Source organism: Rhododendron vialii, chromosome 13a (genome assembly GCF_030253575.1).
Source record: "Rhododendron vialii isolate Sample 1 chromosome 13a, ASM3025357v1".
Taxonomy (NCBI): Eukaryota; Viridiplantae; Streptophyta; class Magnoliopsida; order Ericales; family Ericaceae; genus Rhododendron; species Rhododendron vialii.
The window spans coordinates 10,036,201-10,056,401 of NC_080569.1; the positions used below are offsets into that span (position 1 = coordinate 10,036,201).

Here is a 20,201-nt window from a genome sequence, read left to right on the forward strand (position 1 = left end):
AAACAAAAATTCTCAAGTTTTGACCGGAAGAAGTGAAGGCATGTTTTTCTTAGATTTTTTAGGAGAGATTTTGTAATTTAACTTTTAACCCTTCGTTCTTATTCTTTACCTTGATGCAGCTCCTATTATTTGAGGACAGGAGATTCAAAGACTACTCGTAATCCTCAACCCACAAATCATTCATAACGGAGTTCGAATTCTGATCTCCCACAAAGAAAAGCCACGAGTTAGCAACCGGCCTGCAAGCCCATTAGTGAAATTGGAGTACTTTACTTTATGATTTTTGAGTGATACAGTTGGTAGTAGTACCTACCTGCTGCAGCCGGTTGCAGTGGGGTTACGATCCAGGTTGGCGTGTAGCTCGTGAGGAGTAGTGGTAGTGGTAGCTAGGTTGTTGGAAGTTACCAGAATCGGAAAATAAATATCCCCAAAGCTGTTAAGGTTTGTACAATTACCCTAACAGGAAGGTTCTATTATTTTCCTAACCCAGGAGAAATTTTTCAGTGCAGGTGGGTACCACGTTACCCGGCTGACGTGGTGTCCGAGCGGGCACATCCGAGCCGTCCAAAAGTATATTAGACGGTTCATATTAAAACACTCTCTCTTCTCTTTCTCTCTCATTTTTCTCTTTTTAAATCTGAGCAGTCGAAAACCAAAATTGACTGCCCGAATGCGCCGAGCGGGCATCACGTGGTACCCGCTCGGCACTGAAAAATTTCTCCTACCCCAGACACAGAGGGAAAAAAAAACCACAACCTAAATTACAAACACACCCCTACTTGTCTCCCGGAACTGCAAACACTTCTCATATGTTTCCAATAATTCACTTAACAACCCCTATTGCCATTTGGGTGTTAATGCAAGTTTCAGCCGCCCACTACTAACTGTTACTCTCAGGGTCTACTTTCTAAATTGGAGTAACATAATGGGAAAATTACGGCTCAGGACATGTTTTGATAATTAATACCCGCCAAGGACATGCTAAGAACATTTGTTAATGCTGAAAATATCCTTAGCAGGTATTAATTATCAAAACACGTCATTGGCCGTCATTTTCCCTAACATGATTAACGGGTTTAGCTATCTAAATATCAAATACATTTTATTTTTTGCATCATTTTTTGATTTTTTTTCCCTCTTAAGATAGGTACTACTTAAATGATACTCCCTCTGTCCCATAATGTTTGGCATTTTCAGGAATGCGTGCTATTTTTAAATTGCATATATCTTTTAATCCATAATGTTTTAGGCAATTTTTTGAACTTTGTATAATAGAACAAATTAAACTCTATCAAACAATATCCATATTGCTTATAAAAAAATATTATGGATTAAAAGATATTGTTAATTTTTTCATAAGGCTGGAATAGTGAAAGTGCCAAACATTATGGGACGGAGGGAGTACGTAATAGGTGAGTTAAACCCAAGAGACTGGTCAAGGCCTGTAGAACTATATGGAGTATTTTGTTCCGACTTTAAGTGAGGTCCCCCGTTAGTGGACTGTAGATTTATAATCTTTAGATTAATCGAGGTATTTGCAAACTGGTCCCGACAAATGGGTAAAAAAAAAAATGAGAGTGGTTGAGTTCATTGCCCAAAGAAGAAAGCAAAAGCAATAATAAAAAATAAAATAAAATAAATGGTCAAAAAGGAAGGGTTCCTTTAGCTGGGGGTACCCAACTAATCCCCAAAGCAAGCGGAGTAGACAGAATTTCGATGATCTCTATAACGGCATGTGGGAAAGTTTTGTACCTAAACTTGGAGATTGAACCAGAGAGAAAATCATCATTAGTCAAAAATTGCGACGGGATAAGTAGGGTAATTAACGCCGCAAAAACAACGTGGTTAATCCCCGTCCTTGGAAATGGAAATTTATGTTTGGGGCATGCTTAGGTTGATTAACCTTGTGTGTCTAGAGAAGGGACCTCGGGTTGATATTGTACAGTGAGGTGCATAACATCGTACTGCGCACCTCTGAGCCGTCGGATCGTGCATCCGATGACTTAGGGATCGTTGGTTCCCGAGATAAGATCCAAACCATCGAATGTACGATCTGACGGCTCGGAGGTGCACAGCACAGTGCTGCGCACACCACTGCACAGCACCATCCCCGATTCCTAGGGAAGTAGCCAATGTTCCTAGCATAATCAACTCCCATTGGTTTTGTCCCCAAATTTTATTTGTATATGCCCACTCTATGCTACCATCGATATCTCAGAGAGAGAGAGAGAGAGAGAGAGAGAGAGAGAGAGAGAGAGAGAGAGAGAGAGAGAGAGAGAGAGAGAGAGAGAGAGAGAGAGAGAGAGAGAGATTTATTAAATTTTTTGAAAATAGTTTTTCTTTTTGATGGATTAGATGTCTTACAATTTGTGTTTGCGGATGTCAATATTACCCGAACTGAAGGATACTTTAATCGATCTGAAATGATCAGGGCCGTTTTTACCTGAATCGATTGGTTTCGGCCAGGATTCGACTTTATACGATACCCACTCAAAAATTCGAATCCAAACTTCAATAAATTTACTATGTAATATTATACCGTGACATATATGATGCCTATACATATTCGGGTCGGGTGTTGGCTCGAATTGGGATCGGGTTCGGTGATATAAGCCGGTTAATCACCAAGTTCAAGAAAACTTGAGCCGAACTAGTCCCCGCCAGGCTACAAACCAGATGAAAAGAATCCTGCTGGTCTTCGGTTTGCGTTCAATTTAATAAACCGACCCGTTGCTTTCTCTAGCTTGGTTTGATAACATTATTGCTAGTCCAACCATACCAAAAAAGAAGAAAAGATAGGAATAGAACCGTACCAAACTTAGACTCCCGGTAGTGAAAATATTTATAGATTTTTATTTGTAATCGAAAAGTTGTTAGGTGTTTCCGATAGTGAATACGTTATTGAGAAATGTCAAATTATTTTTGATAGTGAATAAGTTATTGATGAGTTTGTGAGTAGAATAATTGTAGCAAAAACAATATTTGTTGACAGCTTTTTTGTTGTTAGCGGAAACGAGATGATAAAATGTTAAAACTTTTTTGTTAATGAAAATGATATGGCAAAATGCGTTAATTAGTTTTTAGTGTTTTTTTGTTAGTAAAAATGGGGCCTCAATAAACCTGGTCCTTGCTACTTTTTTGGCCTCATTTGTTACGAAGAGTGTAGCTCAACCGCGCCCATCGATCCCATCCTCGACAGTATCACCATGTCCTCTGATTTGCGTCCAGCAATTTAATAAGTATACAGTTGTTTGAATTTTTGTGGATCGAAAACTTAATTTTGCACGCTGAACTGAATGTCATGGGCCCTCGATTGGTAAACTTACAGAGAGAGAGAGAGAGAGAGAGAGAGAGAGAGAGAACCGTGATAAACATGCAAAAATCAAAAATGACGGGGCCAAGCACGTGGAGGTTGTAGACTTGTAGTTGTGGTGCTTGGCAGCTTGCAGGCGTCCTTGGTGCTGCACTGGTGGACGGTGGGCCGCCTGATGAAGAAGACGACCACACATGATATTTCGGTTCTTTCAGAGACGTTTTTTCGCAATGAAATCTGTGTTAACAGTTCTCTGACTCTAGCTACACGAGGTTATTGGCAGGATAACTCGTGATGACTTATCAGATCTATAATTTTTAAAAATTTATTGATGCGTTCATACTTGGTTGGAGTCTATTTAATCATCTGGGTATTTGTTGTCTTTTATCTTTGGTTAACAGTTTATCTCATTTGAGACTACTGATTCTAGATATGAATCTACGTCAAATTGAGAGTGTTGTTGTTTGCGTTAGGCTGAATATCTGGGTTAGAATGAAAGACATTAAATGCCTTGTGTGTTTCTCGTTTTATATTTAGATAATCAGTTTGACTTTGTTCAAAATACTTATAATTAACTCCGTTTTGTAAATGCAGTTGAGCTGTTATTTATACAATCTCATCTATTTTGTTAAAAAAACGGCACCCAAACTAGGAAAAATTATTCAGTTACTTGTACGGGACCAAATGTATAACTTTAATGAATCATGTGCCCAAACTAGGAAAAATTATTCATTCCTCCTGAAGCACCATCACGTCATGCTTCAAATTGTCACCTTCATGTAGTGTTACAGGGGCAGTGAATAATTAACTCCCAAACTAGATTAAAGCAGAGGCAATAATTACAAAGTGGCTTTGATTTAACCCCAACCGTTCGATCGCTGGACCACAATGTGAAGCCGAAACAGGCTGGAGACTTCCGCAATTCCGTGGTTATTGAAACAAATGGTCCACCCCACATCAACTTTATCAACACTCTTGATTATGACCATGTATGGTTGGTCAGGGTATTAACAACCTCTGCTCTTGAGGATTCCTTTGAAACAAGGAAAATAGTACTTCGGATACACATGTTCCAATATAGATGTATCCCAAACCGTTTGATACACGGAGATTTATGTTTGTCGAACAATTTTAAACACATATATTCGGACATATGTATTTGCAGCACTGCACTTGAAAGAACGGTGTGGTACAACTATGGCCAGCTCACCTAGAGCCGAGTTACTTTCATTAGTTCATCCTAGAATGATGGAAATTGTAAGATTTTTTTTTCCATCATGGTAATTTATACCTTCATGTATAAATTATCTCCCGGGCATCGATTTGCAACGTTTGTCGCGTCAAGCATTCTCTTTCAGATTAGTTTTTTGATAACTCAGATGTTCAGATTAACTTATGCGCATGTCGACTACTCCTAGGGGCACAATCGCGTATCTCACTTGCAGAGAGCCCAATTAAATTCGGAGCAAAGCTCTGTATGCTAGCCTAAAAAAGAATCAATAACACCTGTGAAATGTTGAACCTGATACCGTAGAAGGTATAGCAAACTCCTCAGTCTCGGATCGCCAATCCCTTGGGATTTCCTTTTTTAGATTACCTCGTTCGAAATCAATACTCACGCTCAAAGTTTGTTTTGGACAAAAAAAAAACACCGAAAAGAAAGAAAAATTAATATGAGAAGAGGGTTATTGGAGGCATGTAGCATGCAGTACTAGTTGACAAGAATTAAAAACTAAGCAATCCAAATTTACTGATAATTCCAAAATATAATGTTGCTACTATATATAAATAATTTATTTATTTTTATTCGTGAAGTCTCTCATTTCATAAATGAGGATATTCATGTTTGTGTGCAATTGCATCACTGCTGACGATGTGTGCTTTACCATCTATATTTCTATATATGTAAGTATTTGCAGTTTTTTAAGCATATAATGCCCGGATTGACCTTGGGGTTTGGCCCAATATTCTTTTTTTAATTTATTATTTATTGTTGTTGAGGGGTTTTGGCCAAATGTCTGTGCTCATTTGGAGCGTGAGTTTTAGAGTTCGACTCCTTTAAACAAAAAGTTGACCCACATAGTAAACTAACATATTAAAAATTTATCATTCGACAAAAATAATAATAACAATAATGACTGGATTGATGATGGGGCCTCAATTTTTTTTCCACAAATCAATAGATATTAATGAGTTCTTTTAAGTTGTGACAAATTTTGAAAATTTTAATGAAAAAATGCATCATTTTAAAAGTCTAAGTTTGCACATTGAATAGTATTTATTTAGGAACGGGGGAGTATATAACATATAAAAGTTTGAATCAAGGGAAAATGATGGTCAAGAACGTGTTTTAATACATTAATACCTTCCAAGGATATTTTCAACATTTTAACAAATGTTCTCAGCATGTTCTTGACGGATATTAATTATCAAAACACGTTCTGGGCCGTCATTTTCCTTTGAATCAAATACAAGTAGAAATTAACCCAATTTCATTAACATAGCGTTCGAGTTTCAAGTTCGTACAGTTTGCAGCACTTCCTTACTTTAAGGTTGACAAACTACAAGTGTAGCAGCAGCCCAACGAATGCTTCGTTTGACCTTTATACATGCTTGAAATAGAAGTTTTGACCAAATTTTTTTGAAAATTAGTACTTCGTGTTTTTGGTCACTCTCTAAGTATGGAAAAATTATTTTTGATGGTCTTGAGGTACCGTCATGTGATACTTTAACATGAAAATGCATGTTTGAGGCATACAAAATCAAAATGTATTAATCACATGAAAATGCATGATGGATAAATGTGTTGGGGTTTTATGTGGTAGTGCCGGTGCTTTAATATCTCTCAATAATTACTACTTATGACATGCTCTACACTATACTTGATCATACGGACATGAGAGGAAATGTTGACTTTTTGTGATTTTAATATCAATTCAGAATTTCTGATATAACTTTTAACATGTACGTATCAATCTTGTACCATGTCTATAGAGAAGCAAACAAAAATCCGGATACCATTCCGATTAGGGCTGCACAAAAAATTCGGTGAACTGCGAAATCAGACCGAGTCGTAAGTTTTGCTCCTGGTCTGTAGATTAATAGTGCGGACACGGATTTAAAAAGTAGAAACCCGCAAAATATGGTTCAGATCACATATTTTTGTTTTGGAACCGTGAATTAACCGAATTGAACCATGAAGTATTTATATATTTATACATATACTATGAATTTATGTATGTAGTAACTTACTTTACCTGTAAATTATTAAGTTATGAGTAATATTGTTATGAGAATTGACCTTTTTAAATTTGTATAAATTATAAATTAAAACGTAAGGGGGTCAAGTGTAATGCTTGGATAATTAGATGTCAGTTGTGTTCTAAATTCTAATAAAGGCACTAGTTGGAAGGTATACGTTGTTTAAGGTGGTCAAGTGTCCTGTTTTATACTTCACGGGGTTATTTGAAAATTTGTGATAGTTTAAGAAGACAAGAAGATGTAATTAAGCTTTATTATACTGAATTGAGAGCGACATAATTAATTAATTTAACGGACCAATATAAAATGGCTAATGAATCTTTTAATCATGAGGGTACACAAGTACAATTGAGCTCCCGAAGGAGTAACATGAATCATAAACTTGATAAATAAATGGGCCACAAAGTATTTTAAAACTTCAAAAAGTCAAGGTTCTGACGCACTGGGTGACCATAAAACATTATTGATAGTAGTATATTACATCTCCACGTCACCAAAATATAACATTAGGCAAGTTTATACGAGGCTTTGATTTGATACGTATATAAGCTTCCCACTCGTGCACAAATTGTGGAAAAGTTTGCTTCAAATTAGTTGAGATGCGCGTCAGTTAATTGATTTGGACACCCGAAAGATGAATTTCTTTGCCAAATAGTATGTTTCGGCAACAATATTCTTTTTCCATCGTCAAAAAAGTTATTTGGCGATGAAATCCAATTTTGTTACCAAAAGACTCCATATGGTGAGGAAATTCAGATTTTGTCACGAGGTTTTGTCACAAAATGTCATTTTTGACGTTGTTGTAGACTTGTAGTTATATGGTTTACATATTTTCATATAGTTTTTATTTTTATGGGCATGCAACTTCAATCAGGATGGTTCTTTACCTCCTCGAAGATGTGAACTCTAGACAGGGATGGCTGAGAGTATTGAGCTAGAACTTGGTATATGTCACTTTGAGAAGGCAACAATGACTTTAGAATAGGGTTTACAGGCCTCACAATTTCTCATCCACTAGATTAAAACCTAGATTAAGATGCAAATACAGAAATTAAACCAAACAATAGGCTGATTGGCCTCATCACCTTGATCCCTTAGTCGAGCCGAATTGGAGTGTCTACACATATATGTCTGTGCTGATATTCTTTCCGGCATGATATGTTGCAAACATAGGACATAATTAGCCAGGATATGATAAAAAGAAAAGTATTGCTAGTTTGTGCATAATTAGTGGCAGAAAATGACATATTAATTGTGGAATGGACGAAACCCCGATAATTAATTTGTTATTCTTGCTAGACAAGGGAATACATACTCCAAGTTTGTAAGGAAACTTTACCTGGAATTTGAGTAAAATATACAATAGTTAGAAAGAAAAAAAAGAAGGCAACGATTAGAAATATCAATTCATCCAAGGGGAGAAACAAAAGTCTAGTAGACTTCATAAAGTCTTGAGTGTAATAACTTTTAAGTGCTATCAACTTCTATAAGGTCAGCAGATAATAAAAAAAGATACTCCTACTTTTGTAGGGTTCCCGTCAATATTTTTTTTGCCTCGGATTAGTATATAGATGGTGAAATTGATCTCATGGTATTAGCAGAAAATCCAATTTCTAGGTGTAGGCAAGAGTTTAGATTAGTGCATCACATGCATACATAACAAGCAAAAGAATGCTACTAGTATTTGTAGTCAAGTTGTTTCCCCTAAACTAAAAGTTATAGAAAATGTGTTGATTGTTTCGAAGAAAATGTGTTGAGTGTTTCGAAGAAAATATATATGTTGAATATTTTAGTTTAGTGAAAACAACTAACTTTTGACAAATAAAAAATAAAAAAATTAGATTAGTATGAATAACTTCACAAAAGCCTATAAGTTGTAGTGCAAAATTTTGAGTAAAAATGGGCCTTAATTAATTCAGTATAGTTGTCATTTGAAAGCAACGCAGGAAGCCAAGAGCATATATGCATGATATAGTTAATGGGGGATGCTGCCAAACACCCCTTGCCAAGCAGCCGATCCAGCCGTTCATCTCGGCAATCGACAACTCAATACTTAGGATATAAGTTGGGATATAAATAAATAAATAAAAGAAAAGAAAAAGTACACTGCTGTACACAATAATTGAAGGGTTTTAATTTTTTAGAGTTCTGTGAGTAGTATTGTGGAGCAAAATGATACTAGTAAATTCAGTTGTGGGAAGGACGAAATTTCGATTCTATGTCACTCTTTGTAGACAAGGGAATAAATTAACATTCTCTTATAAGAAAATTTCATTGTTTAATTCATCATGAGCACCTAGAATTTGAGTTTAGTATAGAAAAAGGGCGACGATTCAAAGACATGTATTCATTTAAGAAATCTCGATTCATCCAAGCATCTTCTAAGTAGCTAGGTTCTACAAATTAAAGTGGAGGCTTTGTTTCTCAATTCCTTCAAGATTATTCGAAGTGCACAAAAATTTACCTGGACATCCCAAGTTATCAACTTCAAAAAAAAAAAAAAAAAAAAAACTCCTATAATACGCCAAGGGAAGAAATACAAAAAAAGCCTTTCTTGAACAACTTGTCTACCTAGGTAGGCCGGTACCTCTCATCAAGAAAAATACCACTTAAGAATCCAGACTAAAATGCTACTAAAAAGTAAGTTAGAAAATGGACACAATTAAACTTACATATATGTAAGTCTTTTAAGGCCACGAAAAGTTTTGAATTACTTCAGCTGTGTTTGGTTTGATATTTGAAAAGTTTTTTGAAAAATAGTAGGGGTAATAAGTGGAGAAAAATAAAGAGAGAAGTGTTGGAAGTATGGAAAATCTAAGGAGAATTTTTTGAAAAATGTTTTTTGAAGAGGGAAGAGAACACAGCAGATTCAAAATCAGTCGAGATGTTCTTTTATTTAGGAAAATGATATTGGCACTCCAAAAACTGATGCAGGCACTCCAAAAAATAAAAGAAAATGACTTTGGAATTACACTGATTTTGGAGTGTCTGCATCAATTTTTAGAATGCCAATATCATTTCCCTTTATTTATTCTAAACGCCTGGTTATTGAAGCAGATATTCATTGGATGCTTATTTTTGGCATAGAGAATAAATTGTGTTTGTGTGAAGTAGTCCGTTGGTTTTCCCGGAGGCGGGGCTCTGCTGGCCATCATGGCACAGCAGCCCCTATTCACACCTCATACGGCAACGTTTTTGGAAGAAAAAAAAAAAACTAAACTTTTAATTTGTAATCTTATGGAGCAGAAACGTGATTATGAGAGCCCTGGAGTTAAAATTTAATCATGTCTTTTTAGAATAATATGATCAAAATAATAAAATCTTCGCGCCAATTCAAACGGATTGAAAATTGGAACACTTAATTTTTTAATCATATAAACGGTCTGAAAAAATTAAGTACGTCAATTTTTAATTTGTTTGAACAAGTATGAAGATCTTATTATTCCGATCATATTATTCTAAAGGGATATAATTAGCTTTTGTTTATAAGGCTCTCATAATCACGTTTCTGCTCTACAGGATCATAAATAAAGAGTAGATACTTAATTATGAAAACCCTAAGGACAAAAATTAATTATGATACTTTAGAATAATATGATTCGAATAATAAGATCTTTGTACCGGTTCAAATAGATTAAAAACTTGAGCACTTCATTTTTTTAGATGGTTTGTATATTAAAAAATTAAGTGCTTCAATTTTTAATCCGTTTGAACAGGTGAAAAGATCTTATTATTCTAATCATATTATTCTATAGTATCATAATTATTTTTTGTCTCTAGGATTCTCATAATTAAGTATCTGCTTCTTTATTTAGGATCCTATAGAGCAGAAACGTGATTATGAGAGCCTTATAGACAAAAGCTAATTATATCTCTTTAGAATAATATGATCAGAATAATAAGATCTTCGTACTTGTTCAAACAAATTAAAAATTGGTGCACCTAATTTTTTTGGACTGTTTATATATTAAAAATATGATTAAAACATTAAGCGAAAAATCTATGAGTACCGACCATTGGGGGAGAGAAAACGTACCGACGGCCGCCGGCGGGCCGTCTCCGGCCACCGGACGGCCGATCCGAGCCGTTCAAAAATTCTAAAAAATAAAACCGAGGGGGTCAACGCGGGAATCAAGGGCATCCGAGGTGTTTAGGATGCTTGATCAAAGCACCCTTTTTTCGTGTATATATGTACACACACATATATACACGAAAAAAGGGTGCTTTGATCAAGCACCCTAAACACCTCGGATGCCCTTGATTCCCGCGTTGACCCCCTCGGTTTTATTTTTTAGAATTTTTGAACGGCTCGGATCGGCCGTCCGGTGGCCGGAGACGGCCCGCCGGCGGCCGTCGGTACGTTTTCCCTCCCCGTGGTCGGTACATATAGCAACACTCAACATTAAGTGCTCCAATTTTAAATCCATTTGAATTAGCACGAAGATCTTATTATTTTGATCATATTATTTTAAAGAGACATAATTAAATTTTAACTCTAGAGCTCTCATAATCACGTTTCTGCTCTATAGAATTGCAAATGAAGAGTAAGGTTTTTTTTTTCTTTCCAAAAACGGTGCCGTGTGAGGCGTGGGTAGAGGTTGTTGTGCCATGGTGGGTAGCAGAGCCCCCGCGTCCAAAACCCCTCCATTTGTCCCCAATTCATTTGTCATTTGACTCATTTCCATTTTAAAATTTTCAATTGGTTGTCACTCTTGAGTACGAAAATGAAAACAAATATTCTCTCCGTCTCATAACGTAGAACTAAAAAATAATGCATTTCCTTCGAGGGAAAATTCAAACTTTTTTCATAAGTTAAAAGAACTCATCATCGAGACCTAGTAAATTGTTGAATTTTTTTTTTAACTTTTCTTACTTACATCCTCATTTTGCGAATCGGAGAGACACTTTACGACGGAAGAAACGAAAAGAGGAAGAACAACTCAAATGATTGGCATATCTAACCTTGTATACACATACAGCTAGATGGTATACCTGCTTAGTACTACTATATATATAATAGTATATATAGAATAGAATACGAGAGTAAAATACACTTGACCCAGTTGGTTTTCTAGACGGCCTTTTACGCGTCCATTGGGTCGGTCGTTAAGTCGTTCGGAAAATTTAAAAAAAAAAAAACAGAAACGAAACGAAAAGTTCGTTGCGAAATAAGTACGGTCACCTCCTCCTCTCTCCGCTCCGGAGTACTAGTACAAAAATATCAACGACCGGGCAACCGGATAAGCCGGTTTCCTCGGTCACACTCCAAAAATGTTCACTCTTCAAATTGGGCCCCAATTGTTCCCTTCACACGTCCCATCTTCCTTTCCCCTCTCTCTCTCTCTCTCTCTCTCTCTAAACTCTCTCTCTCTCCTTCTCTCTTCTTAACAACAATGGCCATTATTCCTCCGTAATGCAACCACAGACCCCCCCAGCTCCTCCTCCTTCTCCTCTCTCTCTCTCTTCTCTCTCTCTATATCGGATTGGTCGATCCATTGTTCGTTAATCGGTTGATCAGTGACCGAATCACGGAACGTCTAAACGGATCGCGGTGGTAGCTCGATCCGTTGAGTGGTTTAAGCTTGAAGCTGCGGGAAAAGCTGTGCAGTTTGGATTAGTGCTGAATTACGTGCGATGAGGAGGAACATGCTGGACCTTAACCTGAGCGCGGTCCACGGGGAGAACTCTCGGGAGAACTTTCCGGAAGGCTCCGTCGGTCAAGTGGAGGACTCGGGGACTTCGAATTCTTCCGTGCTGAACGCCGAAGGGTCGAGCAATGGCGGCGGCGGCGACGACGACTCCAACTCGTGCTCCACGCGCGCCTCGGGAGACATCGTCGGCTTCAACTTCGATATCTTGAAAGTCGGAGGAGGCGGTTATTCCAGAGGAGACGAGAGTAGTAATGATCTGGTGGCCGTGACACGTCAGCTGTTCCCCGTGATCGGCGGCGACGGGGCTCCAAACGCGTGGTTACGGGGTAATAATTCGGTGGATCTGTCGTTTAATCAGGCTAAGATTGGACAGCAGCAACCGCAGCAGCAGCAGCAACCGCAGCAGCAGCAGCAACAGGTGAAGAAGAGCAGGCGGGGACCGAGGTCTCGAAGCTCGCAGTACAGAGGAGTCACGTTCTACAGGAGAACTGGACGATGGGAGTCGCATATTTGGTATACTTTAAATTTTCCTTTTTTGTTGAGGTTTTTTTTTTTTTTTTTTTTAAGTGTTTCACTGTGATTTTTGGAGAATGTGTGATTTTCATTAAGGAGGGAAATTAGGACCTGTAGTCTCAGGTAACATGTGACCCTGGGTTAGTAAATCCTTTGCGGCCGGTAGACGAACCAAACAAACAGTTTGTGTTGCTCTTTGAAAGCTCGTTTGAGATCAATTCGTTACGTGAACAGACCGAGCCCGGACATCTTTTTGAGCCTCGAACAGACCACCAGTGTTCAGCTCGTTCGACTTTTGATGTCTGGAAATTCAAGATAGTCGAGATCGATTTGTGATCGGCTCGATTAAAGCTCGTTTGAGATCGGTTAATCTTATAGGGTGTTATTATTAGTCCGGTCCCTGAGATTATGTATCTTCTTCTTTTTTATTTTTTGGTCGGGAGATTATTTCTCTCTTTATCTGGCCGGTGGTTTAAATGATCCTCTACCTTTTTCCCATTTTTTATACCACCAAAATAAAATATATAACAACTTCTTTATTTTTTATTTTTTATTTTTGGAAATATGTTACAACAAATCTCATTACTATTATTGATAAAATGCACACATTTGCGCGACATGCCTGTATGGCAATGTTTCTTTGGCAATTGATAAATTGCTGGTTTTCAACTTGCAATGGATTGCTGTCACATAAGCATGGTGTGCAAACTGTTGTGAATGTTATTGTGTTCCTAGACTTCCACATTATAATTTCATCTGTTATTCTAGAGACTCATGTGCCCCTCTTTCTCCATTCTTAAACCAACTTTTTCCAATCCTTCCAAAAAATAATTCGGCAATCAAACGTGCCCTTAGAGTCTTATTGTCACATTAAGGGGCCTATGTGGGGTATCTTGTCCGATCACTTCCTGGGTTTTGTGTTTGTTGCGCAGTCTTTACTGTTTTGTGTGGAGGGAATGCTCTTGTTCTTGTATGACGTGTTTCAATGTGGTTATCATCACAACAAGGGTTTGTAAAGCATTTTTTCATGGACTTTATGGATGTTTATGTGCAGGGACTGCGGGAAACAAGTGTATTTAGGTATGTATATGTTTACAGGTTATTTTATTTGATTGTTCTATTTTTGTTTTAAGTAATTAGGGAAAATGTAGTGATTTTCTTACGAACTTGGATGTTGGGGTGTTGTAGGTGGATTTGATACTGCTCATGCTGCGGCTAGGTAATATTTTGAATGTAATGTGACAATCATTGGTCTGTTTTGGCTTACCTTTTGAGCTGCTTGACTATTTTTCGTGTAACTGGATTATCTGGTATCAGAGCTTATGATCGAGCTGCGATTAAATTCCGCGGTGTTGATGCCGACATAAACTTTATTCTTAGTGACTATGAAGATGATTTGAACCAGGTTGGAAAACTCACTCAAATGCCGTATGGTTTCTATAATGGTGGTCTGGTTAATTCTTAGCCTGTTTTGGAATATCTGCAGATGAAGAATCTGACCAAAGAAGAATTTGTGCACATACTCCGTCGTCAGAGCACTGGATTCTCGAGGGGGAGCTCAAAATATAGAGGGGTAACTCTGCACAAATGTGGCAGATGGGAAGCTCGAATGGGACAGTTACTTGGCAAAAAGTGAGAACTCTATCTTGAATTCAAGATTCGGATTGTTTTTATCACGAAAGTTGCTATTGAATATTACACTGAAACCACAATTGGATTCAGATAGGTTGAATAAAAATAAGTCTGTGGGTCTTACATAATTCACTGTGGCATGCTGTTTGAAAGATGAAACCAATTTTCTTCTAGGGGATGATGATGCTTACATTGCAGGTATATATATCTTGGGCTGTTCGACAGTGAATTAGAAGCTGCAAGGTCTTAATGATTGTCAATTGCACTCTCACTGATACTGAATTTGTAATCATGAATTCTCAACGTCAATGTGATGTCATCCAACATGTATCTCCCTTTTCGTTTTTCTGCAAATTAGGGCTTACGACATGGCGGCTATCAAATGTAATGGAAGGGAAGCAGTCACCAACTTTGAACCAAGTACGTATGGAGGGGAGATGGTATTTGAGGCCAACAATGGAGGTATTCATTGAGAGTTGGGGACTAATCTGTTGAGTTCATACTTTCATTTTTCCAAATGGTACTTCAGTTCTCTATCCTTGAGCCCTTCTGTGTTTGGAATGCAGGCGATGACCATAGTCTTGATCTGAACTTAGGGATTTCAACCCCTTCTTCTGGAGATGGTCCAAAGGATAATGAAAGACTGGGTCATTTGCAGTTTCACCCTTATGCTCTCGAAGCTAGGAGACCAAATGTAATAGTTGGATTATACTTCCTCTTTCCCCCTCTTCTACCCAATTGTACGTCTGTGCCTTAAACATCATGTTTGAAGAAGTTGTGTGGCTTAAACCACTACAAACTGGTGAAAGCAAATCTGTTTGCTTATAGTGCTTAAACCTCTACAAAAACTGATGAATCTATTAGCCTAGTTGAAAGAACCAGAAATTGATAGAGGGAGTTACTGATAATCACTCTGTTTGCTGTTAGTCTGCTAGCGGGAACACATGTTGCTTGTTCTGATACTCCTTTTTATGCCATAATATGCAACAAAATGTTGACCTTGAAGCTGTTAATAAGGAATTTCCTCTAATCTATTACAGATGAAGAACCCTGCTACAATTACAGTAGGGAATCCAACTCTTCAAGGCATAGCAATGACATCAGAACACCCAGCCTTTTGGAATGGCGTATATCCTAACTACTTTCCCGGTTACGAGGTAAAATTTATTTAACTTTGTATTGAAATGTGAGATATTGTGGGCTGCATCATCATACTAATTCCGAGCATCATTCGTCTGTTTCCATCACACCAGCATGCAAGTTTTTTTTTTTTTTGATAAGTCACGAGCATGCAAGTTGCAGTAATTGATCATTTTACTTGCCAAACCTAGCATTTTCTTTCAGCTGGATTCCGTGAAATTTTAGCTTTCCGTGAGATATTGTAGAGCTTGATATAATTCATTGTTGGGCTGTAGTTCAGTATTTTCCTATTGTGAAGTGTGGACGCTTTGAAAACAAACATGAAACACTTTGTGGTTGGAGCTAGTGCTATCCAATGATGTGAATATTCATGAGGCTCATTCGAGCTGTGTCATGCATGAATTTTTCTGATTGGCAGAAACAAAAAAGTTTATCTGTTGTATCCTTGAGATATTATTCAGTTATTACTGTCATTTAATGAGGCCGTATTGTGGGGCAACTGGTAATACTAGCATCGCATGATCTGTATGTTGCTATGTAACTGCGTTGCTGGTACTATGAGTGATTCTTAATCATTCTATAATGCCTATGATATAATGCATAAAAATGGAAGCCTTCAGGAAAGAATGGGTGAAAGCACATAGCGGAAAAGGATATCGTCCTCTAGTATTATTGTGTGACAAAACTTCATGTTGGAGTCGTAAGAAGTCATGACTGAAATTTTAAGACTCGTATTTTTCAGGAAAGAGCTACAGAGAAAAGAATTGAGGGAGGTTGTTCACAAGGATCACCGAACTGGGTGTGGCAAATGCACGGTCAAGTCGCCGCAACCCCAATGACAGCATTCTCTACTGCAGCATCATCAGGATTCTCATCTGCGGCTACCACTCCTCTCTCGGCTTCCTCCACCCATCCACCTAAACCTCCTAATGTAGCAACCCACAATCTCTATTTTTCTGCACCTGCCACAGCCAGCAGCAGTTCACAGTACTACCACCAAATGAGGTCACTTCAACCCCCACCATAGTATCAGTCTTCCCTTTTTGCCAAGGGTAACATTGTCTTCTTCACTTTTGGTTTCAAATATTGTTTGTTACACATGGAAGACCTCGCTCAAGCTTGTTAAAAACCATTGACATACTATGCAGGCCTAAGGTTGAAAATAAATGATACCCTCTTCTTTTGTTCATAACTCAAGCACTAAGTGGGGGAAATGTCTAAATTTTGAGCCTTTCAACCTAATTTATTTGCTTGGATTATTTCTGGATTGCTTTGTCCCTCAAGGAAGGAAATTTTAAGGAAAATGCTTGTGGGGAAATTTCCCTACATTTAAGTATATCTCCACGTATTCGAGGGATGGAGGAATAGATGCTTGTGGTTTTACTCTTCATTGGATAAATGTTAGTACTAATGTTAAAATGAAATTCTTTCGCCAAAAGGAGAGAGCCAGATAGAGCTCCGGATGAGGGTTTCATCTCCTCACCATAGCCGCTGCCCCCCTCCCCTTCTCTCTAGGGATGGTGCTGGGCAACCTTGCCCCGTTCTTTATCAGATCAGAGTCGGAGCGGAGGAAATCGAGGAGTTGATGGGGTCAGAAAATAATTGGGTTCTCATTCTCCGTTGTGATTTGACTAATTTTGTTTTTTTTAGAGTGTTTTGGCAAGAAAACAAGATATTAATGAGTGATGAGAGTTTAAAAAAAATAGAAACAAAGAAAACGAAGACGTAAAGTGATTTCTTATTTGGTATATTGCTCTTATTATATCAAAAAAACTATATATATATCAGATCGGGTTAAAACGACCATCCCCACCCCATTTGCTTATGGGGTCGGGGAATACTACTCTCTTCCTTTTTCCTTCCCCTCTGTCCCGGTTACTCTCTGTCCTCTCCTTTCTTTGCCTCTCTTCTCCTACCTATATGGGTGTGAGATGGTTGAGACGCTCTCCCTAAGTTGAGCAGTTCTCCCACTCTCTCCATCATTTTTGGCATGTGAAGGCCTAGATTTGGGTTTTGGCTTTGGAATTCAGTTAGTTTGGCGATGGATTTTTTGAGCTCTTTGGCGGCGGAGGTGAAGGTGTCAGCGGCAGATCTGGCGATCCAGCGGCGGGAACAAGCTTACCGCTTCAAATATCCATAGCCTCTCCTCCCATCTCCACGAGCAGATCAATGGGTTCGACCCCAAAACTGTTATTTTCTTTGTTTTTGTGTTGTGTTTGTTTTGTTCCAGTTTGTTTTCTTTTGTTATTCGGACCTTTTGAGTCCATTGTAATCGTTAGTTTATTTGAATGCAGCTTATGATTTCCTCAAAAAGAAAAGAAAATTTTCAAAAATTAGTAATTTTTCCATTCAAAAGAAAAATAAGCTGAGTTACTTGTTTTTTTGTTCATAAGGAAAAAAGGGCAACAGTTTGCTAGAATTTTCTAGGTTAATTAGGGTGCGTTTCCATTAAATGTATTTGTCTTCAGGCTAATGACAATAATCAAGTTATTCCGCTAAATGGTATTTTAGTTGATGTGACGAGAATTATCTGCCCAGAACTCTGCAAAACATGAGTTTTAGTCCATTTAATTTAGCGGAAACACACCACGCCCGATTTGGCACATATTGTTTTCATAAGTTCGCACATATTGTTTTCATAAGTTCTCGGATTCATAGCACTATATACGGGTTGTATAGCAAAAGTTCAGTAGACCAATTTCCTGCACATCTAAAAGTAGAAGATTTTTACCCTTCACAGTTTGGTATCCCAAATGAAACCCTTCTTGGTCTTTCTATTTTTATATTTATTTTCCGCGGTGACCTTTAAAATCAAGTTCTGATTACATTAAACGGCTCAAATTATCAAAATTCGATCGGAAAATAGGAGATCCGCACTTTTCTGAGTGCGGACGCCCTTGGAAGAAGTTTTGTGTGTGTGTGTATATATATTATTAAAAGTCCAAACGAACTCTACAAAATGAACAATTTCGATTATCGTTGTGAGCCGGGACAACGGTCACAAAGCCCAAACTAGACAGGACTGGAAAGTGAGAAAACTTGGACAGGGACTGGAAAGTGAGGAAACTGGACAGACCCTTGTCCAAATTTTTCCCTTCTATTGCGAAACAAAATAGTAAATACAGTCCTTGTTGGCGCATTTATGCTGTTCCCATTTTCTTGGTGCACTTAGGTTTCACTGGTTCTTTTGTCCTTCAGGGCAGTTATATCCCACCTCAAACATTGGCCACTTTTAGCTCTCCCTCCCATAACACAAACTCTCTCTCTCTCTCTCTCTCTCTCTCTCTCTCTCTCTCTCATGACTGATTGGAGGAAAATCACATTTATCACACTATCGCTTTTGTAAATTCGTAGTGGGTCCAAGCTCTGTTTGATTGTTTATGACCGGGTCCTACCCTCTTCTGTCTGTGTTTTTATGACGCTACATAAGTAGTAGTCCCACCGCTCTGGACCCCCCCAGTCCCCACCCCATTTGTCACGAAACCACCATTACAACTTGATGCTATTGCTGGGGCCTCATTTCGGATCTTTCATACCTTCTATCTTTAAAAAACCTTAAATACATGGTACTGAATCAGACACCCAATTGGTGGGAAAGCATTTAGATTCGAGGAGGGGGGGTTTGGTGTTCCACATACTTGTCTGCAACTTTGTTTTCTATCAGGACGAATTTCATTGGTGCACCCCGAGGTTTTCCCTAATGAGGAATACCCAACTCGCGCATGAGAGATAACAATATTGAACCCCCTGTGAATTCTATGTGCGTTCCAACGACACCCCAAATCGAGAATTTTCTGTCCAAACATGTAATGAAATGAGTCAAAAGTGACTTATCACTATACCGTCGCCATTTTTGAAATAAAAAATTATAAAAAAATTTAAAAAAAATTATCAACTCACTTATTTTTTTGAATCAAAATAAATCTTTTTTTACCTTTTGAAAGAGTTGTTTTGATTAAAAAAAGGGTGAAATTTATTTTTGACTCATCGAAAAAACCATTTTTATCACAAGAGACAAATTTATTACTTTTTAGTCTAAAAGAATGGGAATGGAAAGCTTTACACTACTTATTTTGTATCGAAAAAAGGTGAACTTGTCAAAGTAAGCCACATTCGGCTAATTCCATTACGTTTTTGGTCGAACAGTTGTCAGTTTGGGTGTCGGTGAAATGAAAAAAAAATCACAGGAGATTTATAATTATTTCTGTATCTGTAATTAATGCAAACCTCAGGAGGCATCAATGAAATTTATCCTTTCCCTTACTGTATCACTGTCTGCAACTTTGTTTTGGTCCTGAGTGAGTGGGGGGTGGGGCTCATTTTTCAGGCCCCAACCATCAAATGAGGTAGCTGTTGAGGGTAAAGAGGGTAACAATAATGTTCACTCTGAAGGAGACCACAGGCCAACCCCGCAAGGATAAGATTTGGTAACCATTTGATGTTCTATGATTTCGAATCCAGCTATTCCCCAGTGCTGCGATGGACTAATCAGCTCGTTTGTCAGAACATTATGAATTTATTTTAATGATTCAAACTGTTCCACCCGACAATTCATTCATGTTACCTGTAAAGGGCAACGTAAGAAGAGACTGGTAGGAATCTCTTATTAAAAATGGGAGTGTATGAGCTAATTCGGGTCAATAATTGAAATTATTACCTCATTCTAATACTCCCTCCGCCCCATTTTTATT

At 37.9% G+C, this 20,201-nt stretch overlaps 1 protein-coding gene across 3 annotated transcripts; it reads left to right on the plus strand.

Moving 5' to 3' along the window:
• The first annotated feature begins 11,892 nt into the window (after positions 1-11,892).
• LOC131314821 (ethylene-responsive transcription factor RAP2-7) lies at positions 11,893-16,707 on the plus strand. 3 transcript variants are annotated; one of them, XM_058343680.1, is made up of 10 exons: positions 11,893-12,738; positions 13,793-13,818; positions 13,927-13,957; positions 14,056-14,143; positions 14,225-14,370; positions 14,569-14,613; positions 14,729-14,832; positions 14,937-15,064; positions 15,411-15,527; positions 16,253-16,707. In XM_058343680.1, the coding sequence occupies exons 1-10, from the start codon at positions 12,209-12,211 to the stop codon at positions 16,535-16,537; spliced, it is 1,500 nt and encodes a 499-aa protein (XP_058199663.1). In that variant the 5' UTR covers positions 11,893-12,208; the 3' UTR covers positions 16,538-16,707. The 3 variants fall into 3 exon arrangements, with proteins under 3 accessions (XP_058199663.1, XP_058199665.1, XP_058199664.1); XM_058343681.1 differs by having other exon boundaries at positions 12,004-12,738; positions 14,596-14,613; XM_058343682.1 differs by lacking the exon at positions 14,569-14,613 and having other exon boundaries at positions 11,925-12,738.
• The last annotated feature ends 3,494 nt before the right edge of the window (positions 16,708-20,201 follow it).